The 25,946-nt window shown below is 40.1% G+C and overlaps 1 protein-coding gene across 5 annotated transcripts in view; it reads right to left on the reverse strand.

Annotated features, from left to right (window-relative positions):
* LOC109036950 (neuronal acetylcholine receptor subunit alpha-7) overlaps nucleotides 1–25,946 on the reverse strand; it is a 611,445-nt gene that overhangs the window by 126,875 nt on the left and 458,624 nt on the right. For all 5 annotated transcript variants that reach the window (XM_019051388.2, XM_019051389.2, XM_072301404.1 and 2 more), the window contains one exon: nucleotides 10,200–10,339. In XM_019051388.2, coding sequence (XP_018906933.2) covers nucleotides 10,200–10,339 — 140 coding nt within the window. The remainder of the gene's footprint in view (nucleotides 1–10,199; nucleotides 10,340–25,946) is intronic.

The raw sequence follows: 25,946 nt of genomic DNA on the forward strand, positions 1-25,946 counted from the left end.
TATGCAAAAACTTGAAGGCGTTTCGACTGATTTTGTACACTCAATGCAGTGAAGCTTCTCTATGAAACCATTCCAACATCCTTTTTTTTCGAGCGTCGAGAAAGAAAGAAAAAAGAAGGAGAGGAATGAAAAGAAGGAGACAATGAAGGCGCGGACGAAGAAAAGGAAAAAGCAGCAATGAGAAAAAACCAAATTTAGCGAAATGGCTGCAACCGCGATGCTCTTTGCAAGAGAACCTCAATATTAATTTAAATCAATAGTGAAATTCCTCGGCCACATATCCCTGTTTGCAACGTTGGAAACTTCCTGCATATCAGAGTTTCTTTTTTTAAGTAGAGAACTACTAAACGTCAATTCTTAAAAGCTGTGAAGTATATTTTCTCTCTACTCGAAGCAAATTCTGAGCGAACTTCAAAGTATGATGTCGATTTATTCTCTTTAAAAAATAAATAAAATAAAGGCATGGTTTTTCAAATACCGCAAACGAGATGCGTGGTTTGAGGAGTTTCACCGTGGGAAAGTAATGTACATAATTCGTCGCCCAACTAACATAAGGGCGTAACTACAAGCAACAATGAATCCTTTCCTCCATACAATTTAATGATTTTCCAGGCTCATTTTAATGTGTAGTTACACCCCTACGTCAGCCACGTGACGATATGATGACGTTTTCATTTCAAAGATTTCGGTCTGCAGAAGCTTCGCAAAACGGTTATCCTACATTTTTAAAATAACGATCACTGATGAGAAAATATTACGAGGCGCACAAATTTGCAATACTTATTTACCACAGTGACAGTAACTACAGTGTAGTAGTAGGACTATAGTGATAGTATGATTGCAATTCATCCCATCAATCATTTAAACTCTCCTCATACCAATTACGTTTTATTGCAAATGGCACTGCTTTCGAGTACACAATACGAAGAATTAATTTATGTTTTATAATGCCATGCCTCGAGGCAAATCTCGATACTAGGGGCATATTCAAGGGGTGGGATCATCACCATTCCTCTCGTTTTTGTCTCATTTTCAATGATAATTTACCGCTCCCCACAAACAGAACCGTTTTCCTCCGAATACTTCAGCACTTACGGAATTCTAACCCGCCAAAAAACTACCCTCTCCCATCCTAAAGAGGGGTGAAAGCAGTGCCGAGGCGTGCATGGTCGATTATCGATTTTTCCCCATTTGAAGCTTTGGTAAAGAATCGATTATCGAGGTGTTCGTTGCGAACACCCTGTTGATCGATCCTTTTCCATAGGTTTAAATGGCAGATCAATCGATAAATCGAAAATCACGCCACGCCACTGGGTGAAAGGGGCGCAACACGGTGCAAGTCTAGTTCCCACTCTTCATTGCTCATTACAAAAACGAGAGAGCATTTTTTCCCGTCGCGTTGGAGAGAGGGGGACGGAAAACAGAGGGGAGGAGACAAAAGAGGATTTTATAGAAAAAGGGTGGAGATGAATTATTTCCAGCTTATTCAGATTTGGAGCAGGGCTTGGAGCAAGATTGCCGCGCTGCCGCATTCCTCTGTTCGTATGAACCTCTAAACCAAAAACCACGAACCTACATTGAATTTTCCCCGAAGTTAGGAGGGTTTTAGGGCCGTTCTCACAGTCGTTTCTTAAAAACTTCTTTCTTCAATGAGCCCCTATATATTTTCCATGTGCTTCAAGGAGGTTTGAGAAAGCCTTCGAGCATTGTAAAATTCAAGAATTTGCAAAGCTGGAATATGTCACTGCGAAAACAACGAAATTCATCGGAAGGGATTCCGTGATTTTGAAAAACTTAAAGGCAGGCAGAGGCCATTCTGAAAATTTGCAGGACTCGCAATGCATTGCATTATTTAGTATTTTTTGCAGCGGCATAGCGGCAATCATTGAAATCGACTGTGAGGATACATTCAGAATTAAACTACTGAATTTTACCCAATTGGATTGCATTTTCATGATTCCGTGCCAAAGGAGATATAGTACTGAATCCATCAATGTAGCAATGTATCTATCGCTGTATCTGTGAATGTATCTATCAATGTATATGACAATGTATCTTTTGTCATGGGAACGGAGTTCCCCATGATATTACAATCGTTCCGTTGCTTTCGCTATGGGATTCCCTATACCTCTGCGACCTTGAGCGTTTCGCCCAGTCTCCGATTTTTGGTTGATTTTCCGATGTATCAAAAACCGTTGTATTTTTTAGCCAATCATGTCTCTACGTCAAGTTGTGTTGACTTCTAAAATTCGCTTTCAGCGAGTTTTTTTCCATCTTGAGATGTCGTATCTGACTGGTAAATCTGCGCAGAACCACGAAGTTCCGTTTTTAGGCAAATTCTTTTTTTTGGGAGGTTTTCATTGGCTATTTTTCGCCATCAGTTTTCTGTTCGTTGGTGCAAAAGATCGCCTACCTCGTTGCTCTTGAGAAGCCGCCATTATCCCACCTCAAATTTTAAACATAGATATAAAGAAATAATAACCATCGTACAAGGCGGAAAATTGTTCTGAAGGACCCGTTACGGATATATGAGCCAAAATCAGAACTCGATTGATGGATTTAATCCATGAATACAGAAATATTGCCTCAGTTTACTGCCGCGATAGCAAATGCAACCTGAGATGAACCTTGTGACACATGAAAGCATAGGCAAACAATGTCTCACAGAGAAATGCTCTTAATCCGCTGTCTCTTAGCGGCAGTGGCCGGATGTCAAGGTCGTCTTTTGTGAAGCCCCGCTCAGCGTCCGAGATCACTTAACTGTTATCTTTCCTCCATCCGTGAATGAGTGTCGAGATAGCTCGGTTGATTGAGACGCCAAGTCAGTGCTTCAATTATGTCCTTTTTGTTGCGAGCGGGGGTTCGAATCTCGTAGACGACAGTTAATTTTTACTGGTTGTATTGAATGTTTTAGACCAATCATCTAACAATAATTAATACTTGGCAACTTAGGAAGCACATAGGTCCCTTATGATGCGTATTCGGGCATATGTGTAGAGTAAAAATATCATACGTAGGGTGTCCCAAAAGTACCGGGACTGGTTCTGTAACTTCAAAAGTAAGATAGATACAGACATGATTTTGGTCTCATTTTAAAGATCAACTCAATACCTATCGATTAAAACCAAGATCAGCTCAATCGAATAAAAATTGACCGAGTCATGACAATTTGAAATTAGTGAGGAAAGTTTACCCCTACGGTTTTTAGGAAGATTTTTCGCTTACCAGGATTCAAAAAGTTAATATTCGTATCCACTTTCCTCCGAATCTTCCATAACTTCCTTTTGCTTTTCAAAGTACCGTCCATCAAACCGGATGCACTTTTTCATGCGCTCTTGCCACTTATCCAACATTGTTTTCCTGAATTCTTCCTCTGGGATGGAGTTGAAGAAGTTTTGAATTGCATTCTGGATTTCGGTCTTCGATACGAATCTTCGTCCGCGAAGCTCCTTTTTAAGCGTAGGAAACATCCAAAAATCACATGGAGCCAAGTCAGGGCTATAAGGGGGATGAGGGATTGTTTCAACTCCATTTTTACTCATAAATTCACGTGTTAAGCTCGATGTGTGAGGCCGCGCATTGTCTTGATGGAGTATCCACGAAGCTTTCAAGTCCGACCGTTTCCGGGAAATGTGCATTCTCAACTCCTTTAGTACTTTGCAATAATACGCACTGTCAACTGTTGTGTTTGATGGTACAAAATGTTGATAAATGACACCTCGAAAATAAAAAAACACAATAAGCATCACTTTATTGGCCGACTTTTCGATTTACGGCGATGAAGAATCTTCCTTAAAAACCGTAGGCGTAAACTTTCCTCGCTGATTTCAAATTGCCATAACTCGGTCAATTTTTATCCGATTGAGCTGATCTTGGTTTTAATCGATAGGTATTGAGTTGATCTTAAAAATGAAATCAAGATCATGTCTGTATCTATCTTACTTTCGAAGTTACAGAACAAGTCCCGGTGCTTTTGGGACACCTTACGTATACTTTACGCCGAAAAAGCGAACCTGAAACTTAAATGCGTTAACTTCCGAAAACCATATATAATCCAACGAAAATAAATAATTGGTACATAACAGCTTTCTTGTATGCAAAGAAAATAATTAAAAATGTTAAAAAAGAGATGTCAACACAAAATTACATAGCCCCTTCAATTCAGAAGATACTACAAACGAACTGTACTTTAACATTTTCATATCCCAGAAGCTAACGTTCCCATGACGAATATTGCTATCGCTAGCGATTGCAAAATCCAACTTGTTCCATCTTGTTTTGATATTTTTATCAATGGATATTTTATTATTTTTTTTCAATTTATTTTTTTTTTGGGGGGGGGCTCCTAAATTTTAGTTATATTGAATATATGATTTAAATGTTCAAATTCTAGCTTTCTAAGACAAAGATCTCTTTGGCTGCATTCTATTTGTGTAATTGATATGTTTTAATTTAGTCATTTATCTGAAAGATTAACCCCATTATTTAGTAGGAACATTTAGTCAGAAACTAGTTATTTATCTCAAAGATTAAATTTCCCTCAATCACAACGTAAGCCACAAAGGAACTTTTAGAGAAAACAATCTGTTCGGGAGACGACTATGAATAGGCAAATGATCAATCACTAAACTTTAAAGAGGTTAGAAATACCATAGATAATCAGATAGGGAAACACAATATGATAGAAAACACAAAATGAAAGGTGTAAAAAAATGCATGCGGAATTAAACCCAAAATATTAATAAATAAATAAATAAAAAAATTAGGAAACTAGATACTGACGGTACGGTCAACCAAATATTTTACACTCAATCTTAAAGAAAATCTAAAAATGCATTTACTTTAACTTCTGCATGTCAATAGTATTTTAATTTTCATCTTTTAATATATTTCGATATTATAAACTCGTTTTTATTTTTCATTAACCCTGATACAAAAGGTAAAATATTAACTTATTTACCTAAAATTACTTCATGTGTTTTATTTTCATTTCTTATTTATTTGAGGTACAATTTTGCTATTGGATTGGAGTGCGACGGTTGACTCAATTTCGTTTGCAATCGGGCGTCAGCGCGCGGGATTCACAACGAGCCCATGTTTGGAATTCCGTATCAATTTTCATGGAAATATTTGAACGATGGGGCCCATTGATCGCGGCTACAATGGGTTCGTAAAACGGGGTCAGAGTTTTTCGATTGTTCGAGCGGATTCACAGATAACACTGGTCGGAGTCGCGAGGACAAGCATGTGAAACGGCGCGGCGCGGTGCCGAGCTATTCAAATCGAAATTCCCTGAAAAGGAGTCGGGAGCATAGGTTATGACGCCAGTTGCCGAGACGGGGACCCGTTGTTTCAGTAGTCTGTGTTTCCACTGAAAGAATCCTCTCAGATTATGGAAAAAGTTTCGAATGACTCGAAGACATTGTAGAACCGAGGCAGCCTCGTTTTGCCTCGTTGTTTCCGTGTGCATATACTGAGTGGTTCAATGCGCCGCTCCTCTGACGTAAGAACGTATCTAGATTTCCGCATGAACCGCAGAAAGCATGGGTTTATAAGTGATACAGGGCTCACGTAGAAATTGAGGTACGCCCTTACGTCAGAGAAGCGTCGAATGGTGAGCGGGAATATTTCAGAGGGAAATTCTCAGGATTGAGATTATTCTCGTTTTGAGTTTGCGGAAAAATCCGATCATTCTTTCTCGTGTATTAAATGTACTATCGTTACTTTCAGCGCGGTCTATCACTTTTGATTGAGGTGTCTTCATTGTTATGAGCAAAATTACAAACCGGTGAAACACCTTAACCACGTATCTCGCTTGCGGTGTTTAAAAATCTCCGATCCCTTTGATTTTTTTTGAAGTAGAACAAATAAAACGTCATTCCTTGAACTTTTTACGGAATTTTCGTTGCTCAGAGGGGAAAAATCACGGAAATTTGTACAATGTAACGATGAATAATTTTTCAATTAAAATCTAACGTATGACAGGAGATCCACTACGTCGCAGTCCGAGGTGCGTGGTTTGGCAGTTTTGCCATCAGCATATTTCAAGAACCTGAAGAATTTTACACATTCACTTCTTGACAGTGATTGTCATATTTGGACGTATTTCTCCTAAACGGAACTATGTGCATTAAGACATGAGCCCTGAGACCCATAAAAATATGTGCATAACAGGGCTCACGTCATAATGCATATAGTTTCGTTTGATGAAAATACGTTCATTTAGTCATCAGCAGTGGCTCGTTTTTCTCTTCGATGATAAAAGCCAAAGTAGCGGCCATATTGCATCGCAAGAACATAGTAAAATTACTACTATTTGGCCAGAATGTTGTGTAGGTTGTCTACTCACTAATTGAATGGGCTCCTCGAATTGAAATGTATTGCAATACAATTGATTTTCGTTGATATATTGTTACGCATCGCAAATAGCCTACCTTTCTGACACATAAAATACATTTTATCGGCCGTTTAAAATCGATACATGTATATTATGGATAAAATAGCGTAAAACCATACTAAAGTTTGTAGTGGAAGAATATCACGTTAATTGCATTAAATTACAGAACTATTCCAAAATTTTCATTTCCCCATGCTACTTAGGAATTACTCTTAATCCCTAATCTTTTCACAATCAAGTTTGGCAACTCCCATTGACCAAAAAGAACTTTCTTGCAAAGGCTTTGATAAAATCAGACACTTTTGAGGGGCGCGTTACGCCTTTCTCTTAATCGAGTACCGCTGCTTCTGCATATTACGGAAGAAGAAGATATGCTTCTTCGAGGATTAGGAGTTTTTCCCTCCATTTTCATTTTTATCTTAAGTAATTCCATAAATGGAAGGCGCGGTTGATGAAGCTAAATAATGTTTGATTTATGATATTACAAGGAACATCGTTGTAAAAACGCACGTAAAATAAAAACATATACTAAAATCAGATGATCAGTCTTGAGGACAAACCATGAAACACGTAACAAATATGTATGCGCTGGCGCCTACAAACCTAAGTGGATACTTCACGCATTGCGCGATGCTTGAGGTATCCCAGTTAGGTTTGTAGGCGCTAATGTGCGTTGCCTTCTGACCGGCCGGCCGCCGCCCCGCACTATGGTCCCATAGCCCGATTCAAGTGGCAATAAATAAATAAAAATGAAGTTTGGGGAAAGTTCGATTTGAAGACGTAGATTGATGGTGCGTACTATAGAGAAGACTCCTGTAAAATATCACTTCGATTGAAGCACTAATAAAGATGTGACAAGCATAAGAAATGCGGCGCGCGGAGCACTTTTGAGTACGATCCCAGTTACCCAGCAGCAGCAGTGCTGTGTTTTAGGGTTTGTTTACGTTATTTCGCTGTACCTGAAAGTATTTGGGCACCTAACTTACAAAATGTAGCATATGTTGAAGATGTTATCTGCTGAAACTATTCGTTTTTGTTACATCTATTGCTTTAGACTAACCCTTGGACATAGTCAGTTTTTTTTTAATAAAATGGCAGAAGTAGAACACAAAAATATGCTTTGCACCTCTTCTTTTAACGGACACGTCTTAATTTATTGAGGTATAGTTGAGTTTTTAATTTTGACCCCTTTAATTTTAAATGTGACCTCAGTATTATCAGTCTCGGTTTTTGACAGTTTTTAAAACTAGGAATATCTGTTATTTGTCGCATTGTATCAGAATCTGGATGGGGTTAAAAATACTGGTGTGAAGTAGGATCGTTTAGCAACTGATCTCATAACTTAACTCCGCGTCGGCTTTCGACGACCCCTCGAGATAGCCGAATGGTCAATGCAACAATAGCAACCCTTCCGCGATTCCACGGAAATGAATCATACTTATCGGCGGTTCTGAGCGTTGTTCCGCAAATCCAGAAGTTCTCGCTGATAACTCCTGGGGCGGCATCCCACTTTCGAACGAGGCAAGGGTAAGGGGCAAGATCAACAAAGCCGAAGTGATAATAATACTAAGGAGCTGTATTTAAGGGTGGTTTCATAGATGAACTTCGTGGTTTTCTCGTTTTGATACACGGTTGCCGAATAAAATGCCCTTACTGCGATCTGGAGAAGGAACTCAAGGTTTTAGAGATCGGTTAAAGTGTTTTTTCAGATGTGATTAGACCTATAAGACGTAGGTAGAACATATACCGTAGTACAAAATACTCTTGAAAAATTTTCCATCTCTTCGAGTGCATTTCGGGCATAATCATCCCTTCAGCAGAACAAGTTAAAATTAAAAATTCTAAAGCAATAACATCACAACTTTTCTAAAAAATCTTATCCCGATGCGATGATTAGATGATGATAGATGGTGCCCAAAATACATCTGAGTAAATCAAAAACTTTCCGAAAACATTGCGTGTTGCGATGTACGGCAACAAGGTCGTTAGCCTGTGCCCCACATTTTCGATGTCTTGAGGCTAATACAAGTTCATTGTTTTTTCGTTTGTATCAGTTTAGTGTTTTGGCCTCCTGCCCAGGAACCACTCACGCCTGCTGGTTAAATATTTGCCCACTCGTGATTCGAGTTCCAAAACAGGCTCCCCTACCCTCTCCTATGTCTGGACACCAAATATTTCAGGAAGTAAAATTTCGTCTAGCGCTGCCCAAGGTGTCTGCCATATCAAAGTTTGATTAATCTGGGAGTCGGCGAATGCCAAACGACTAAGATACGGCAGTAATTCATGCATGTCATACAGCTATAAAATAAAATGTCTTCAGAACAAGTCACGCATGGTTTTAGATTAATTTCCTCACCGCAAAAGATTCTAGCTGTCGTTTCTTGTACACACCGAGAACAAGGATTGGTAGAATTTATTCTTTCACACTGGATTTTACACAGCGTGAATTCAAAGTCGATTCTGCCATAGGAATGATTATCTATACCAGTATATAGTAATGTTTACCTTTCTTCTGGTAGAATTTATTTTGAATTGACACTGTGTAAAAAACAGCGTGAAGGAATGGTAAATTCTACCAATCTTTTTTCTCGGTGCAAATGCAGAATTGAGAATTTGTAGCAAATTTTTTATTGCTTCATCTGAGAGCACTTAAAGTGCTGATTTCGCAGTATTTTTTATAATTATATTCTGCTATGAAAAATAGTATGAAACTGGGTTTAAAAGTGAGAAAATGTACCACCTAGTGACGTTATCTGACGTCATTTCCCTTCTAAACACGTGTATTTAAGCAGATTAAATCATTGAGTCATTTCTCCCCCAATAATTGTTCAATTTATGAATCAAGGGTATCCTCGTGTTCAATTAAATCCATAGTTTTCATTTATGTACACAATTCATCAAATATCGAACACCTGAACATACTCTGAAAGAGACCTTAACTTCTCTATGTGTCTTTCAACTTAAACTGAAACTTAAGAAATTTTGTGTTGAAACTAGATTCTACCTCCCTTGACTATTGACCTTCCATAGTCAAACTTGCGCCAAAGTTTCCAGATTTTCTTACTCTGTGCAGAGTTACCAATGACTCATTTGAATTTTCGGAAGATAAGATCCCTTTTCATAGATCCGGTCTCACTTTATTCCTTGCGCGGGTAAAAAAAAACACTTACGTCGCGCTAAGGAAAAACGTCTTATAAACATTCCAGTGTTGCCGAATTTTCTCTGATAAAATATTGATTTTTGCGGAAATTTATAAATATTTCCACTTGAAATTTTCGGAAAATACACATCTGGTTGCGGATAAAAGTATCTGGAAAATCCGAAGAAAAATATCCACAAGTCTCCCAGAAGATTTCTGTCTTATCAAACACACTGAAAAAAAGATATGGTAGATTTTACCATCCTCTGGCACAGTGATACGAGTATGGTAATAAACGCCTGACTATGTGGTAGCGTTTATTATATTATGGTAAGAATCACCTGAGTTCTGGTAAATACTACTATAATTCTGGTTGACTTTCACTAATAGTATCACTGTGTAAAAATCAAGTAGACTTATGGTAGATGTTACCTACCGCACTTTTTTTCAGTGCGAAATTTTACAACGCCTGAGGGCCAATATGTCGTTTTTTCTCTGCACTGCAGTCTACCTCTCTTCTCTCGGGTCTCAAAACATAAGGAAACGAAGCTAACACCCCGTCTCCTTCCGTATCGAATCGCATCCGCATACATACATTTATAACTTGCACAAATACAAACCCAATGCTCTACAAGGAAGAAGAGGTGGAGGAGGGGGACTTACCACGTCTATGATTTGCATGAGAGTGAGCCCGAACGACAGTTGGAGGGGCTCGGACTCGTTGGCTACCGGCCGCTCCAGGGTGTTGTACGTGTCCAACAGGGTGTGCAGAAGACGCTTTTCATGAGGCCCTTGTGAAGACTCTGCAACAAACCAGATCGCAGCACCGTCAGCAACCTCGTTAGCATAGCGCACGTTGCGTTGCACCAGTACAACCTACTTCCCCTCCCCCGTCGCCCATGCCGAGGCGAGAACCCCGCAACCCCATAGGGGGTCGCGCTGGAGATACGCGGTTTTTGAAGACGTGGATGGTAACTGTTTACGACCTCTGCCCCGGATATCCGCAGCCCGGCGCGAAGGGAGTCAATTTGGACGGGTTAGCGCTTGTTGCATACCGCGCCCGGCGACGCGGGTTCCCGGAATCCCGGAATGTCGTCTCTGGGGCAACCTCGTTTCCATGCGATTTTTCTCGCCCGCATATTTTTGTTGAGATCCCGCGGGTTGGGAACCCGGAAGAGATGTGTCGTAACTTGTAAATATTTGATGCATGGTCTGTTAAAACTTAAGTGAAAATCGTTCCAAAGGGGCTGCCGGCTGTCTGTTTCCGGAATCAATGTGTTTACATACATTTGAATACAGGAAAACACTCTTCAAGTTTCCAAAAATCGACACTGTACATGAGCAGGGGTTGGTCTGGCAAAACATCCACTACTCCCACGTGAAATGTTGCAAAAAAGAAGAAAAAAAAAATACGTTACTGCTTTTACCAGCCATGAGCCTCCGAGTCCATTAAAAAGTTTCAGAAGTTTAGACTGCGATGGTGGTTCAAATTAGAATTAAAGTAGGAAGCGCTCGCCCTGTAAATAGTGAAATTCTCTCAGCAGAGGTGCGACCATATAAGTTAGCGCAGTTGTCATGCCTGTGAGCTTGAATTACCTTTTAGACAGCTAGAAACTTCACGCAGGATAATATACGAGACTTTGCTCACGCGATGGTATTATGCTCTACACCTACTGCAGAAAGAATTTTCTGATGTACGTAGTAGATAGTAACATGTGCGAGATACATAAATTCTTTAGTCACTTTTTTGTGATGAAAAAAATAATGTGCGCTTTGGCAACATTGTCGACGGGATGACAAGTGTTGCACGCTGCATAGCTTCCCAGGGGCTGTTCGGGCCTCTTTTTCGTCGCCATTGAGCCTGGCTATCGTGTGACATCATCTGATTTATCTACTCCTCCTTCCCGGTCCCTTGTCCGGGGCAGCGAAACATTAATGCCCCACTTTCCCCATTTTTATCTCATCATTCTCTTCGTTGCGATTCTCAACCTAGCGTTTTTCTCTTTGCCTCGCATCAACGTGGCAAAAAAAAAACAAAACAAATAACTCGACATACAATTTTGTTATTGCAAGGGATGTATAATGCGCTGTCGGAAAAAAGCCAGCGCCGTGCGAACCGAGGAGTAATTTTTTTACGCTCCCTTATCAAAGTTAGAAAATAATTACATGGTTTTGTGTTTGGGATAGATCGTTTCATTGTGCACTTTTGCGGTGACAATGCTCGCGATACAGTTTTGTGGTTATTTTTCCGCGCTGTTCCTGTCACTGCACACAATATTGCATTCAGAATTTGATCGAATTCACATCCAAAACCGTCTACTTTATAAGTTCAGAAAGCTATGTCAAAGATTGGGGGCTTCTATCACTTTGTTAGATGGCCCCAAGTTCGGGGCCCTGAGTGAGCGAACCACCTGTCTTTTATATTAATAATGTTCACATTTTTTAAAACAAAATACTCGAGAATCAAAACAATTGAACCGCGTTAAACAGAAAGGAACCAAGTCACATCAGCTATTGCCATGCAAAAACAGGGAAATTACATTTTTTACGAAAGAACGTAAATGCAGATTCCTTTGAAAAATTTAAAGAATTTGCTTTGTATTATGGAGAACATTCACTGAAATTTGCACACAAATCCGCACAACCGTTTTCATGTAAAAAATTAAATTGCCCGATTAAATTTGGCAATAGCTGATGTGGCTTGGTTCCTTCCTGTTTAACGCGGTCCAATTCTTCACTTTTTTCCATGCTTCTACTGTGAGACAATTTTGCCAAAAAGCAATTAAAATATGAAGAGATTTTTGCTCGTAATTTGATCTAGAGAGCCTGAAATGTCAAAGAAAAATGTCCGTAACCTTCTTCAAAATTAAATATTTTCTGAGAGGAAACTTGGCATCGTTCGAATGATCATACGTCGTTCTTCCTTCGCACGGTAGATTTGGAGTTACGGCTTTTCCGTATTACGGGGTTAGGTTAGGTTAGGTTTAGGTTAGGTTAGGTTGGGTTAGGTTAGGTTAGGTTAGGTTAGGTTAGATTAGGTTAGGTTAGGTTAGGTTATGCTCATAAACGCAGAATTTGGCACGGATGTATTGCAAATAGACAGAATTAATCAAGCTATCTTCCCCGGGCCCGCACCACTCCTTCCCCATCGCTGGCAGCTGGCGTCGTAAAATGCATCGATCGGCCAGACTAATTACGGAAAAATCGGAATTTTCTCGAGGATTAGGCAACGTAGCGCTCGCCTTTAATTGCATTAGAATGACTTCGAGCCGGCGCTGCGGGACGCGGCGCGGCAAACAAAGGAAGTGGCGTCCGTAACTCACTGCAAAGACACGGTGCTAAGGAAAGGCGAAAAAAATTATAACTTGATTCATTAACGACCGTTTAATTCTTCGTTTTTTCCCCGCGCGACCGGGAGGGAGGGGCCCGAAGCGTTAATTGAAAGCGATGTCGACATGATTTACGGGAAGAATCCTTGCCAGGGAAGGATATTGCGAATTTAATAAAATGAGCAAATCTGGAAGGGGCGTCTGGAGCTAATGTGCCAACTTGTACACTGCCGTGCTAAGGAAGAACGCCGTATGAACATTCGAGAGTTGCCAAATTTCTTCCAATAATATATGTATTTTCAAGAAGATTTATGAATATTTTTCCTTGAAATCTTCAGGAACTTTAGCTGAAATTGCGAACAAAATAATCTAAAAACCTGGAAAAAAAATAATCATAAGTTTTTTCGAAAATGTGTATTTAAACAAAGGAAATTTGACAACGCTTGGAGGTTCATACGGCGTTCTTCCTTAGCACGGCAGTACTGCAATGCCAAGGAAAAACGGCGTATGAGGCTTTAGACGTTGCCCGAATATCTTCAATAAAACACGAATTCATTGGGAAAATTGAGACCATTTTTCTTCAATTTTTTTATAAGATATAGGATGATATTTAATTTAGAATAACATGAACATTTCAAGAAAAGATATGCATAACTTTTCCCCAAGAATGCACGTTTTATCTGGAGAAATTTGGCAACTCTCGAATACCCATACTGCATTTTCCTTAGCACGGAAGTGTAGTCAAGAGAAAGTTGACAGCCTCCAAGAATCAGCTGTGATCGTTAATGCGTCTTTGATAAAAGCTGTCGTGCTAGAAAATAAACACCTTATGTACATTCAAATTTGACCTGTAATCACGGTCTATAAGTAACGTTATTTCAACTTTGGAGGTCAAGCAAGAGAGAAAAAGACCAAAATTTTAGACAGTAACACTAGAAATAACTACAGTTAACAGCTAGATGGTGCACGAAATCAGGTTCAAGCAGTTGGTCTGGTATGGACATGTGCGAAGGATAGCAGATGATCGGTTGCCCAAGCAGATCTCGATTGGGTTCCTCCCGGAAGGCGACGGCGTGGACGTCCTGTGAAAGGTTGGCGACAAGGGGTGGAGGACGAGATCAGAAGGTGCCAACTGCCTGATGATCTCTGGGAGGATAGGGGGCAATGGCGACTGGGCGTCGCAGAGCGCGAGGCGGCGCTGTAAAAGCGGCTTTATGTATATAACAGCTAGATGGTGAAATGGTTCTTGTAGTCAACACTGTTTGCGGGGAAAACGAGGTAAAAAAACTATAATAAGAATAAAAAATTGAGCTCTAATGAGTTGATCAGTGGAAAACTGAAGGGTTAGTGTTCAGCTCATGCATTGGAACACTCTCTCCCTCCAATCTTGCACTGCCCACGAAAGGACGTAACTGCATTCCAATTTTACAAAATTTTTCCTTAGAAACGGAATTTCTTCCAGGAAAATTTCAGGAATTTCTGACTGAAAACACAGAGTTTTCTTTTGATCTCGCGCAAAAATCAGAGGAATTTCGAATAAAAATTGCACTTGTGTATATGTTTGTAAAAAAATTGATTTTTTGTGTGTATTTAACAACTTTGGAATAGAACCACGTTCCTCTGTCCGAGAAACGACGATTTGAGTTCGAATTTTTGACTCAAACTGAAAATTTTTGGAATTTTTTGGCCTTGCTTTCCCCGAACAAAAGTGAACCCAGCACTATTTTGCCACCTTGCTACTTACAGCTCGGGCCAAATTTTCAGTCTCGTTTCCTTGTAATTAACCTGATACATACTATTTGTGAACTTTCAAAAATATTTCAGCAGTTTTTTTCCATAATAGAGGAAATAAGACTTTAAAGGACATCATACCCTTCATTCATAGACATAGACAGTACGAGTGCTAGGGATTTTGCAAAATGGGAATTTCAAGGGTTAATTGGACTGAGTTAAGCAGAAAGGAACCAACCCACATTTTGGAATAAATTGAGTTATGAGTGGTTTCAAACTCAACCACTGCTCTACTATCTATCGCCAAAAATTCAAAGTTTTTGTTGGAGCAACTTTTGCAGAAATTGAACTTGAAGTTTATCATTTACATTGAGTCTTATGCAGGAGCCAAACTTTAAACCTCTTTTTCTCGGTTCGATCCCGATGTGGCTTGGTTCCTTTCTGTTTAACTCTGTCCAATTATGCCCCTAGAAAACCCGCTGGATAATTTCGTGATAATAGAGCTAAGAGTTTATTCCGAGGCAACTCCAGCTTAGTAGGAAGCTCCGCGGCAACCAAGACGGGGTCAAAATCGCGAGGACCGTTCCTGTTGATGACATCGAGCTCCCTCATTTATTACGAGCCATAATGGAGAAAGAATTCCCCGCGGTGAATTTATTGCCCACAAGCGTTGCCACCTCGTGCCAAAAAATCAAATAACTCATTAAATTGAACGTAAGCTCAGCAGATTACACCACCAAATCTGGTGGCTGAAGTATTTCGGCCTAATCATACCCGTCCTCTTCATATGAAGCCCCATATAATCTTTATCTGCGCCACGGATTTTAACCGGATATTTATCGCGCTTTTCTTCTCCTCACCGATTTTAAAGAGCGTTGTGAAAAATAGGTTTTGGAGCTAGTCAACGAAAGACGAGTGGCTATGAGTGTTCTTAAATGATAGCATGTTATTAGTTTGATATTGATATCTTCGAGAATCAGAAAACGGAGCTCCATTTGGTGCTTTTATCTCGCCTAAACAATTGTTTTGATAATATGCCGTAGAAGTCACTGAAGAAGGATTGCTTTGATAACCAGCGAAACGGAATTCCATTCTGTGCTATTATCTTACCTACAAAATGGGTTTACAGATTTTTCACCTATTTATATCTATCAATATATGTCAAGAAAACCATTTAATGATTCCCTCTGCTAGAGAGAGGGAAAATAACACAAATTCATAGTTGCAACATTCGTTCCAATTATAGTCACGAAAATAATGTAGGATGACTTTTGAATTGCGTACGGAATTCATGTATAAATCTCATGGTATCTTCGTAAAAATCAGAATTTATATACATATTAGTAGTCCCGACTTATTTCTGGATGTCATCCTGCCTCGCTCAACTTTTATGGTTTTTTAATGCCTAAAACCGGAGGTTAGCGTACAAGGACCAAAATGGGGGCATAAAGGGCGCCCCCCCCCCCCCCCCCCGTTTGCCCGATGAAAGGAAGAAAAAAAAGAAAGAAGGAACGGAGGAAAGAAGAAGAGAGGACGCTGAAATTTGGTAATCATGACAAAATGGGCTCAAACTGCATATTACATACCTTAAAATTTCGACAATTTTCTGGTGGAAGCCCCATTCCTCCGTCCCCTTTGACACCCCCACCCCCCCGGTCCAAAGTAGCTGGATCCACCTTTGGGTTCGACTTTTCCGGTTACTAAAGTGAGACCTTAGGACGAGACAAGCTTCTAGGAAAAGTTTCAGTTAAAGTCAAAAGGTTACAAGCCTTGGCTCGTTATGATGCTACAGCGCTCTTAAGTTCGAAACGTTACGGCTAAGCCGATCAGAAATAAATGTCGCACCCGCCCTTCCCTATAAAATCACTCTACATGCTGAGGCTGTGATGTTGCATACACGTTGGCACGAGTCCCAATTTAAGCCCTCCCTTTTCGCCCGTCAAATCCGACCTAATGGAAAGGCGAAATCCAGGAATTGAATTCCTAACGCGGAAGCGTCATTCTTTACGAAACCGAAGTCCGTGATCGGGCATTCACACTCGGTGCCGGAGCGGAAGCAGAGTAAACTTCGCGACGGACTTAAAAAACGGCGTAAAGAGGGCATGGATAGTCGCCGTCACGAATTCCGGGATCCGGGGACAAAGGGACAATGGGGTGACGGGCGTAAATCAAAGGACCGATGGCAACTTACGAGGTCAGTTATTATGGCGCGGATTTTAAAAGGCCACCGCTCCTGTCGGCGTGCCGCTGAATTTACATCTCACAGCTATGCCCCAATTCTTGCCCCATGCCGATTAGCGTAAATCAACGGCTATCGGCGGACCGATACAACGATGCCACGTCGCTGGAAAAATGGATCTTATGCGCGTGATAGATCCAGCAAATGGACCACTACACGGAGAAAAAAACTTCGTGCGTGAGACCCGAAGTTGAGGTCATATGGATCTCTGAAGTTTTCTGATCACGCACCCGAAAACTTGAGGTCGAGCTACCGAAGTTCGGTACCAAATTCGGAACTTCGGTATGTACCGGAGTACTTCAGATGTGTGACCCGAACCCGAGTTTTTCGAAAAAAAAAAGGCCTAAAGAAAAAAATCGCATTTGAGACAAATGCATTTGGAGTTTTCACAAAAACTTTCTGGCCTCTGACGATAATTTACATTAGAGCTTGAGTTGCAATTTCCGATGTAAGGTTTCATCAGTGGCCTGAGAGTAATAATGAAAACTCCGAATTCATTTTTCCCAAATGTGATATTTTTAGATGGACCCTTGACCCTTCTCCCAGAAAGCTCCTCAAGTGGAGGCAGGAACCACTTTTAGTTTAAAATTGCAACTAAGGATGTTCGAATGTTTTACAAATAAGAACTTATGAAACTTGAGACCAAATTTTAGGAATATAAGCTCAAAAATAAGCTCAGTCCAATCGAAATATCTTAGAATTGGCGCGTAGATCATCATCACTCATTATCTGGCAACGTTCGAAAATAACTTGCGACAGTAAAACCGAATTTGCAGCGTTCGACAATCGAGAGCCGTTGCTGTATGGATTGACATTCCATTAGCACTTGCCCGCGCCATGTTGCCAAGTGTAGGAGAAACTCTTCATTCGTTTTAAGGGTACTTTAAATGTAAGAGCATTCTTCAGGCGAATTTCAATTAAGAAGAAACCCGCACATTTCAAAAATTCTCTCACTGAAATTTCAGATTTCCTTAAATGACGGTGTTCCTTGAACTTTTGCTAAGATTTTCATTTTTCAGTCCCTGGATGGTTAACAAATTCAATCTATCACTAAACCTTTGCGCTGACACGGGAATAAGCATCTTCTTCTCCAAAGGAGAGCGCAAACCATACATGGATCGCATTACGCAAAAAGAAACCAGCGCGAAGACAGTGTTGTATTAAATGTTGCTTCTTCATAATTATGTCAAGAATGTCCCAGAATAGCAATTACCTATGGCTTTCCACCAAAAAATGTTTAGTTTTAAAGGAAAATAATTGTGTAAATTTTAATACTACAAATATATCAATAATTTTCAAAAGAGGAGGAGCAGAAGAAACACGAAGAAGAACATGAGAATAAACATAAGGAGTTGCATGATTTTGTAAACACTGTAATCGCGCTGGTTCTTGTTTGCTAAATGCGATCCATATAGTCCTGTAGTAATGTACGTGAGAGAGAAATTCTGTAAATGTAACCGCTTAAAAGAAGAGGGACTCAGGTCCACAAAAATCCAAACTTAGTTACATATACGAGGAGTTTAAGGAATTATCTACGAATATGTTCCGACGAAACCAAACCCCCGCAAAAATGTCGAACTTAACCGAAGCTATGGCGGTTTGGCTGTATACAGTTGTAACAGTGGCTAGACGTGAATGATCAATTATCGATACTTCCCCACTCGAAGCTATGGTATAGAATAGATTATTGAGGTGTTCGCTGCAAACACCCTATTTATCGATCCTTTTCCAAAGGTTTAAATAGAACATCAATCGATGTATCGCAAAGCACGCCACCCTTTGAGTTGTAATCTCGCTCCACTTGCCTCGAAAAAACCGCCATTCTGACAATTATTTTCTCTCCAAAGACTAAGGTAGTTTTTCGCGTGGATGGGCACAAATGGTTTTAAAAAGGCCACTAACCTATCGTTGCTGCCTTTCTCTCTACCATTTCAACATAGAATAAAAACAAGCAGGAAGCTCCAACGCATTCGCGTCGGAAAGCGGCTCTGGCGACGGTAGGTAGTTGTTACGCGTTTACGGTTTCCTTGGTAACCTTTGTTTGCTATCAGCTGATGTCGAGTAGTATGACTAGGAAGCTCCAACCACGGCATTCTTCGAAAAAAGCGCGAAAACTTATAGATTTGAATTTTCAAATTTTAAACGTAAAGTACATTTTTTCCGGTGCGAGATTAAAGCACAGACCCGTTTTGAATTATTGACAGTATCACCATGATTCCAAAAATACACTACACAACATAGCATTCGCTCACAGGAAAAAGATATCAATTAAAATAAAATCAGTCCCCCCTAAACAGCAGAAAATGGCGCCGATTCCCATCAACCAACACGCGGTCTCTCCAATGTAACATGGTCCGTTGATACTCCCCAGCTGGGACCGTCCGGAATAGCAGCTCTAGTGCAAGCACCAGAGCCGCTAAAAGAACCGAGAGTATTTATCGCAACAGTATCCACATGGACGTCTAAATGTGCTGAAGTCGCGGTAAAAATTGTAAGTTGCCGTTGGCATGATAAAAATACACTTATTTGAATAAAACGAATGAAAAAATAATGCACAAAATGGCAACATCATATTCGATTTTATGCGTACGATTGTCATTTTAAACCAGGGAAATTAAACTTCTTTTACTCTGCGTACTTTAATGGACAGTAATGGGATTAATACCGGCAACATTGTATATTACATCTCTAGCTATTACGTGCCTGTTTCCGATAACTGAGCCTGATCTGCTCCCACTGTTAGCGCCGTGTTTTATGCATTCCGCTCTTCATCGCTTTCGACCTCAATCACCCCGTTTCATCCCCTACGACCGAGTGTTGAATCACTTCGGCGGATTTTTTCGGTCACTGGGTTCGCCGAAGCCCGCATCCACCACACCTTGCGACCTCATTCGGGTGGTTGTCAACCCTCTTGTCAAAAGGGAAACATATTGCAGAATGATTGATTGATGGGGGAATACAAATATGCAATTACGCAGGAAAAGATAATTAAGGAGTCACCGCGGAACTTTCAAATTGGTAGTCTTGGACCTTATTAGGTTCATCCAGGCTAATTTTGAAAAATTCTCTGACTTTGCAGTAATTTCCAATTTAACTGAAAGACTAAAGCCTGTGATGAGGTGATTAAAAGTCACCATCTGCTCCGTTAGTGCAAAAAGCTCTTGACTGTTGGGTCTTTGCCTCTTTTCCCTGTCTTCTTTTGACTATCCATGACCCTCCCTCCCCTGATTTCTCTTAATTTGCCAGGCTCTCTGTCCCCACCTTCTTGAGATTTTGAAAGAGCCGCTGCTGAGTTCAAATAAAACTGAAAAGTTTTTTAAACTATTAATTATTTCGGACATTTCAGAGGTAGCACCGTGAATGCCACCAGTAGAATTAAATTGTGGCTGAATCAACCTCGAGGAGAACGTGGTAAAACTTCCTGAGCTACGGTTGTATTGAGGCCATAACAGCTTGCCACTCGCAATACCCACGGAACCGGTTCTTAATCTTTCAAGAATCAAATTGATGTATATTCTCACGGCTCCACGAGAAAGTATGTTATTTATTGATGGATACAGAAGGAGATTTAATTAAAATATTGGTAAACAAGGCTAAACAATTATTAAAACACTAAAAGGCGCAGGACGTTTCGAGCTGTTACCAGCATCTCCTTCTTTATTCGTAGATTCGGGCTATGTTTTTGTGCTTTATCGTTTATTGATGGACATACCACTGTTTTGACGGACAGTTTTAGAACATGACTTTGAGTCCTATATGTAAAAATAAAAGAGTTTAATATTCTTAGAGTAATGAAAGATTTTCTGCTTGCTTCCAACAGAGTTCATTAAATTCTGGCCGATTTTTGTGTTGTCGTTCTTCCAATAACGAACCGCTCTCGGCGTATTGAATCATTGAGGAATATTACAAACGTTCTTATGCAAACATAATGCAAAAAAAATAATAAAAATGCGATTGAACTGTGATGATAACTGATTTCGCTTAATACACAAGGAGACACACAATCTTGGCAACGTTAAACACATAGCCTTTTCTGTAAAATTGGCCATTTAAATACACGCTGCTCTCGTTGCGAGACAACAAGCGCACGAGATAAGTTTCAATTCCTTGTTTACTTTATCGAATTTTGTCATGCACAGGGGATTTACAGTTTTACGAGCGACTTCCTACGAGCGCCAGAATACGGATGGATCCGCTTTCGTTAACGCGCGAGAGGAAGAACGCAGGATCATTGCTAGGGACTTACGATAAGCTCCAGTGAAAAAGATCTCCGCCCTGAAGACACAAGAGCGTATCTTTAATTTAAGATAAACCATCTTATCCGCATTAATCCTCGCATTTTAGGGCTCATTCGAGAACGAAGTCCACGAAGCATCGAGATGTGAACAGACTCTCATTAGGCACCCGCCCCGGAGAAGTCGCACTGTCGTGGAGACCGTGACAAAGGGTTCCGGAGGCGGCTGATTCGACGGTAAAAACGGCTCCGGGAACGCGGGGATGTCCGAACGGCGAGAAAATACGATCCGGAAGACGATAAAAGATCAGGTGTGCGGAAAATTCGAGTCGCTATAGGGGTATTTATTTAGGTTAAGCGACGTGAGAGCCCGGGGGAGTGCGAAGAGGCGGGCGCGGGGAAGGTGGGCGGGGGGAGTCACGGACGCTGACCGTCGGACACGCTCTTGATTGCTGATTCGTTAACGAAAACAAAGCCGTTAGTCAGCAGCCACGAAGCCGGAAACGATAATCTCGGCCGCCGGGCTCTCTGTAGTCTGTCCGTGCGGGAAAAATGAGGAAAAAAAGAGAACAAAGAAGAAGGAGGAGAGTAAAGGGAGATACAGGAGAGAAAGTAAAACAACAAATAGAAGGATAAAAGAGAAAATAGAGAGAAAAAGAGGATAATATGAGAAAATAAAAGAACAAATAGAAGGTTAAAGGAGAGAATAGAGAGAAAAAGAGGATAAAAGAGAAGGTAAAAGAACAAATAGAAGATTAAAGGAGAAAATAGAGAGAAAAAGAGGATGATAGGAGAAAGAGAGAAAATAAATAGACAGAAAAAGAGGAGGAAACGGAGAAGAAAGAGAGAGGAATGAGGGGAAAATGAGATTAAAAAGTAAATAAGTTACAGACGAGAAGGAAAAATGATAAATTAAAGAATAAAAGTAAAAAGATAGTATAATTTTTGGACGGAAAACATTTGTTTCGTATTCATATACAAAAAAGCGTTTTTTGTTTGGTTCTTAGAAAAACCTCGCTTGTTGATTTGAATCCTAAAAAATATTTTCCGTAAAATATGAGACTCGGATATTTTTACTTGTCAGCTTGACCAAAGTTCCCTGCGATTAACTAAGATCCTTTTTTGATGGTCAAATTTGGGCAAATTTTATTCCGTTCTACAAATTTAAACGAAACGGCATGGTTCAATACACGCCACCAATGAATAGGAAGGCTATTGAGATAATCAAAGCAGCAGCATTGCAAGGCGCCCGTGAGATAACTATATCAACTCTCGCGTAGTTAAAATTGCATACCCGAATATTTGAAGGCGATTCAACAACCGGCTCGTGCTTATCGTGTGGCTGACATTAATTGCACTGTTGCTTTGGCGGTTTTAAGAAAGAATCGAGTGAGAAGCAATCACGTTTCGATATTCTATTGAGATTAAGATTTTCATGATTCCCTGACTTAAATTTTTAAAGAATTTAGACAAATTTCCGCGTGTAGATTTGGTTAATTTTTATAATTACTGTCAACCTTCTTTACAACAAAACGATGATCCCTCCGAGCGAAACGACGCGATGAGACGGTGTGCGCCTACAACATTTGGTTTCCATACTGGCAGCATTGACAAGCACTTCCAAAATTATCGACCCACCTTCCAAAGCGATCCAAAATGTGGATGGACGTCGGCCAAAATTCATCAATTAGCTCAATTAAGTTCTTTACTGCAGCAGAGCGTTTTTCGCCGCCCTGCCCCTGCAATCCTGACGATTTGATTGAACAATTCAACAAAATTTACTCATGAAAATTTGCTTTTTAGATAAGAGGGTTCCTTATCGATCCAACCTATCAAAAAACAATATCTTGAAAATTGCTCCCAGTTACTAGGGCTCCATTAATCACGAACATGCGCTAAACATGTATTTCTCAATTATCAAAATAAAACAGTTTTAAAACAAACTTGCTTTTTGCTGTCTTATTTCAGTTCTTCTGATAGTTTAAACTTATTTTCATACTAGAAAAAACACTAAGTAACGTGGCCCGAACTTCATGTAACAAAAACAAGGTGGTATAAAATAGTGCTGGGCCCACACTATTGTGCGGGGAAAACAATGAGGCAAAAAAAGTCATAATATCCAATCAGAGGTAACAATTTACATCATTATTCGTCATTATTTTTGTCATTTATCTATTAATTTTCTCTAATTGAGATGTTTTAATTATATGGCCTTGTTTTCCCCGCAAAATGGTGGACCGCGTTAAGCAGATAGGAACCAAGCCACATCAACTATTGCCAAATCTAATCGAGCAATTTAATTTTTTGCATGAAACCGATTGTACGGTTCTTTGCGCAAATGTCACTGAATTTTTTTGCATTATACTAAGCTAATTCTGTATAGTTTTCAAAGGAAACCGCACAAACGTTCTCTTGTAATAAATTAAATTGTCGATCAAATTTGACAATTGCTGATGTGGCTTGGTTCCTTTCTGTTAAACGCGGTCCATTTTACGACCACCTTATTTTGATATTTATTTCCTCAGATTGGCAACCCTGCATAGACCTCCTCCGCTCGGCCAAAAGCACTCTTCCTCGCGCCGTACATACAGATGTGTCTGGTTCCTCCTCTCAGGGAATTACCTGCTTGCGAATGCACAACTCGATTTGTCAATGGCTACTTGTTATACGGCCCTTCAATGCATGTGTTTGAAATGCCTTGTCTCGGGCCTCGAAGCTCTTTCGGCTCTCCATTCAGCCTCACATCCATAAAACGAAGTCAATTCGGAAATTTGAATTCCCTCCCGCTCGTTCTGAAACGCCTTGTTTCCTTGATCAATGAGTGTAATTTCCCCGGGTAGCGGATTTTTTTCTCAAGCGTGACGTCAAAATAGCCCAAATGGATATACAGGGTGGCTACAAGGCTCAAAGAATGAAAACATGACGATTTTGTACAGCTTTTTTGAGGTGATTCGATGGACGCTGGCTAAATCTCATGTCAGAGCGACATGCAATGTATCGCATCGATTAGCTCCATTTTTTCAGCCACTCGTCTTTTTTCTCGAATTTTGAGATCGCAATTCTGTTCTCAGAAGGCGAAATGTTTCACCTACCAGTTCTGACAAACAAATTGAACGTAATAACGGCGTGTTTTTTTTTTTTTTTTTTTTTTTTTTCAGGAAAAATATCGCATTCGAGAGCAATTTTCATTTCAGTGTCGAGTGCGATGTTTTTCCTCTAATAAAAAACCACGCCCTCATAACGTTGAATTTATTTGTCAGAACTGGTAAGTGAATTATTTAGCCTTCTGACAACAGAATTGCGATCTCAAAATTCGAGAATAATTACGAGTGACTAAAAAAATCGAACCAGTCGATGCGATAGATCGCATGTCACTCTGACACAAAATACGGCGTCCATCGAATCACCATAGTGCCATTGTATCGCAAGCGAAAGAACATGAATAAGTTTCAAAATGACCTTTTAAAATTGTATTTTACTTAAAAACTATGAGCGTATATAGAGTCATTTTATAAGGCGAGTCGGGGCGACGCGGCTCATGGATGTCACAAACGGGAATAAGGATTACACAAATTAAACGTTTTTCATAATCTTTGATCAACACATTCCCGAATTCCTGTCTCCATTCTCTCTCTCATTCCGTGTTTTCCATGCCACGCCCCTAATTCTCCGGTCCATTTCAGTTTATAATCTCTTCCACTCTCAATATAAAGGAGCTCTAAGCGTTCCTGATTTAAAACACTGATTTATCATCTGATTACACTCAAAAGTCAGCAAAATTTTAGACAGTCATGCTCTTGTGAAAAATTGAAACCTTGGAATAGAGATATGTATATGAAGGGTCGACTTCTGAGTAAAAGAAGTAAATTAAGCCGCATGAAAAAACAAAACAAGATTTTATCCTCTGTTTCCTTCCTTTCCTTTCCTTTCTCCCTAGGGTTTTATGTAGAACATTAATTATGTAATAACTCACTGTTTATGCCCCTTTCTTGCGGGTGTACAAATTGAATTCAAGTGAAAGAGGGGAATGTGGAGGGATTCCATTTGAAAATATACTCTTTCTTATAGTCGCACCGTAGTATCTCGTCGCCTTATAACGCGGGAAAGAGTGCAACTATGAATAAGCATGGTACTTTTCTAAGACTTCACTGCTGTAAAATAGCTGAGATTAAATTTTGACACTTCAGTAGGTCATTCCAACAATTTTACGGTTCATAAATCCCTTTGAAACCCTTGGTAATTGGTCCAAATAGGTACTGTTCCATCGAATAAATGAGGAGGAATCTGACATTTAATTATCATAATAAGTCATCAACCCGCGGCAAAAATCTCTAATGAAGCCTACTCCAGGACCATGATTTAATACTCTCGGGTCAAAGGTATTACGTCACAAAACCTTTCTGCGTTATCAACATTATCTGCGCTCCCTTCCTAACCTGTTGAAAGCGAACCGCAGTGCGGCAGGGTAAACGAATCTGCTCCCTTCCTTGCCTAAATTTTCCGACCCTTCATTGGGCCTCTCACACAGGGATCCTCTTGAACTGCACGTTTCACCGAACCGGCTAAGATCGGAATTTTTCTCAAAGGTATATCGCGCTCATAACATGAAATATTCCGAGAAGCGTTCGGCCGCAATGCGACATGAGCAGTGTTGCATTCTTGAGAGGAAATTAAGCGAATCGATACGAATTATCTTATCGTAAAATATCGGATTTTATTACTCCCGGCAACGTAGATTCGGAGCATCAAAGCTATCTCCGCGTCGTAAAAGGTAGCGGGCAGTCAACGAGGTAACTCACTTTAGGGAGGCTGAACAGGCTTGTAAGCACTGTTGTCAGTTGATCTGGAAAAATGAAGGTATTTTTACTAGTAATTAT

Source organism: Bemisia tabaci, chromosome 6 (genome assembly GCF_918797505.1).
Source record: "Bemisia tabaci chromosome 6, PGI_BMITA_v3".
Lineage (NCBI taxonomy): Eukaryota > Metazoa > Arthropoda > Insecta > Hemiptera > Aleyrodidae > Bemisia > Bemisia tabaci.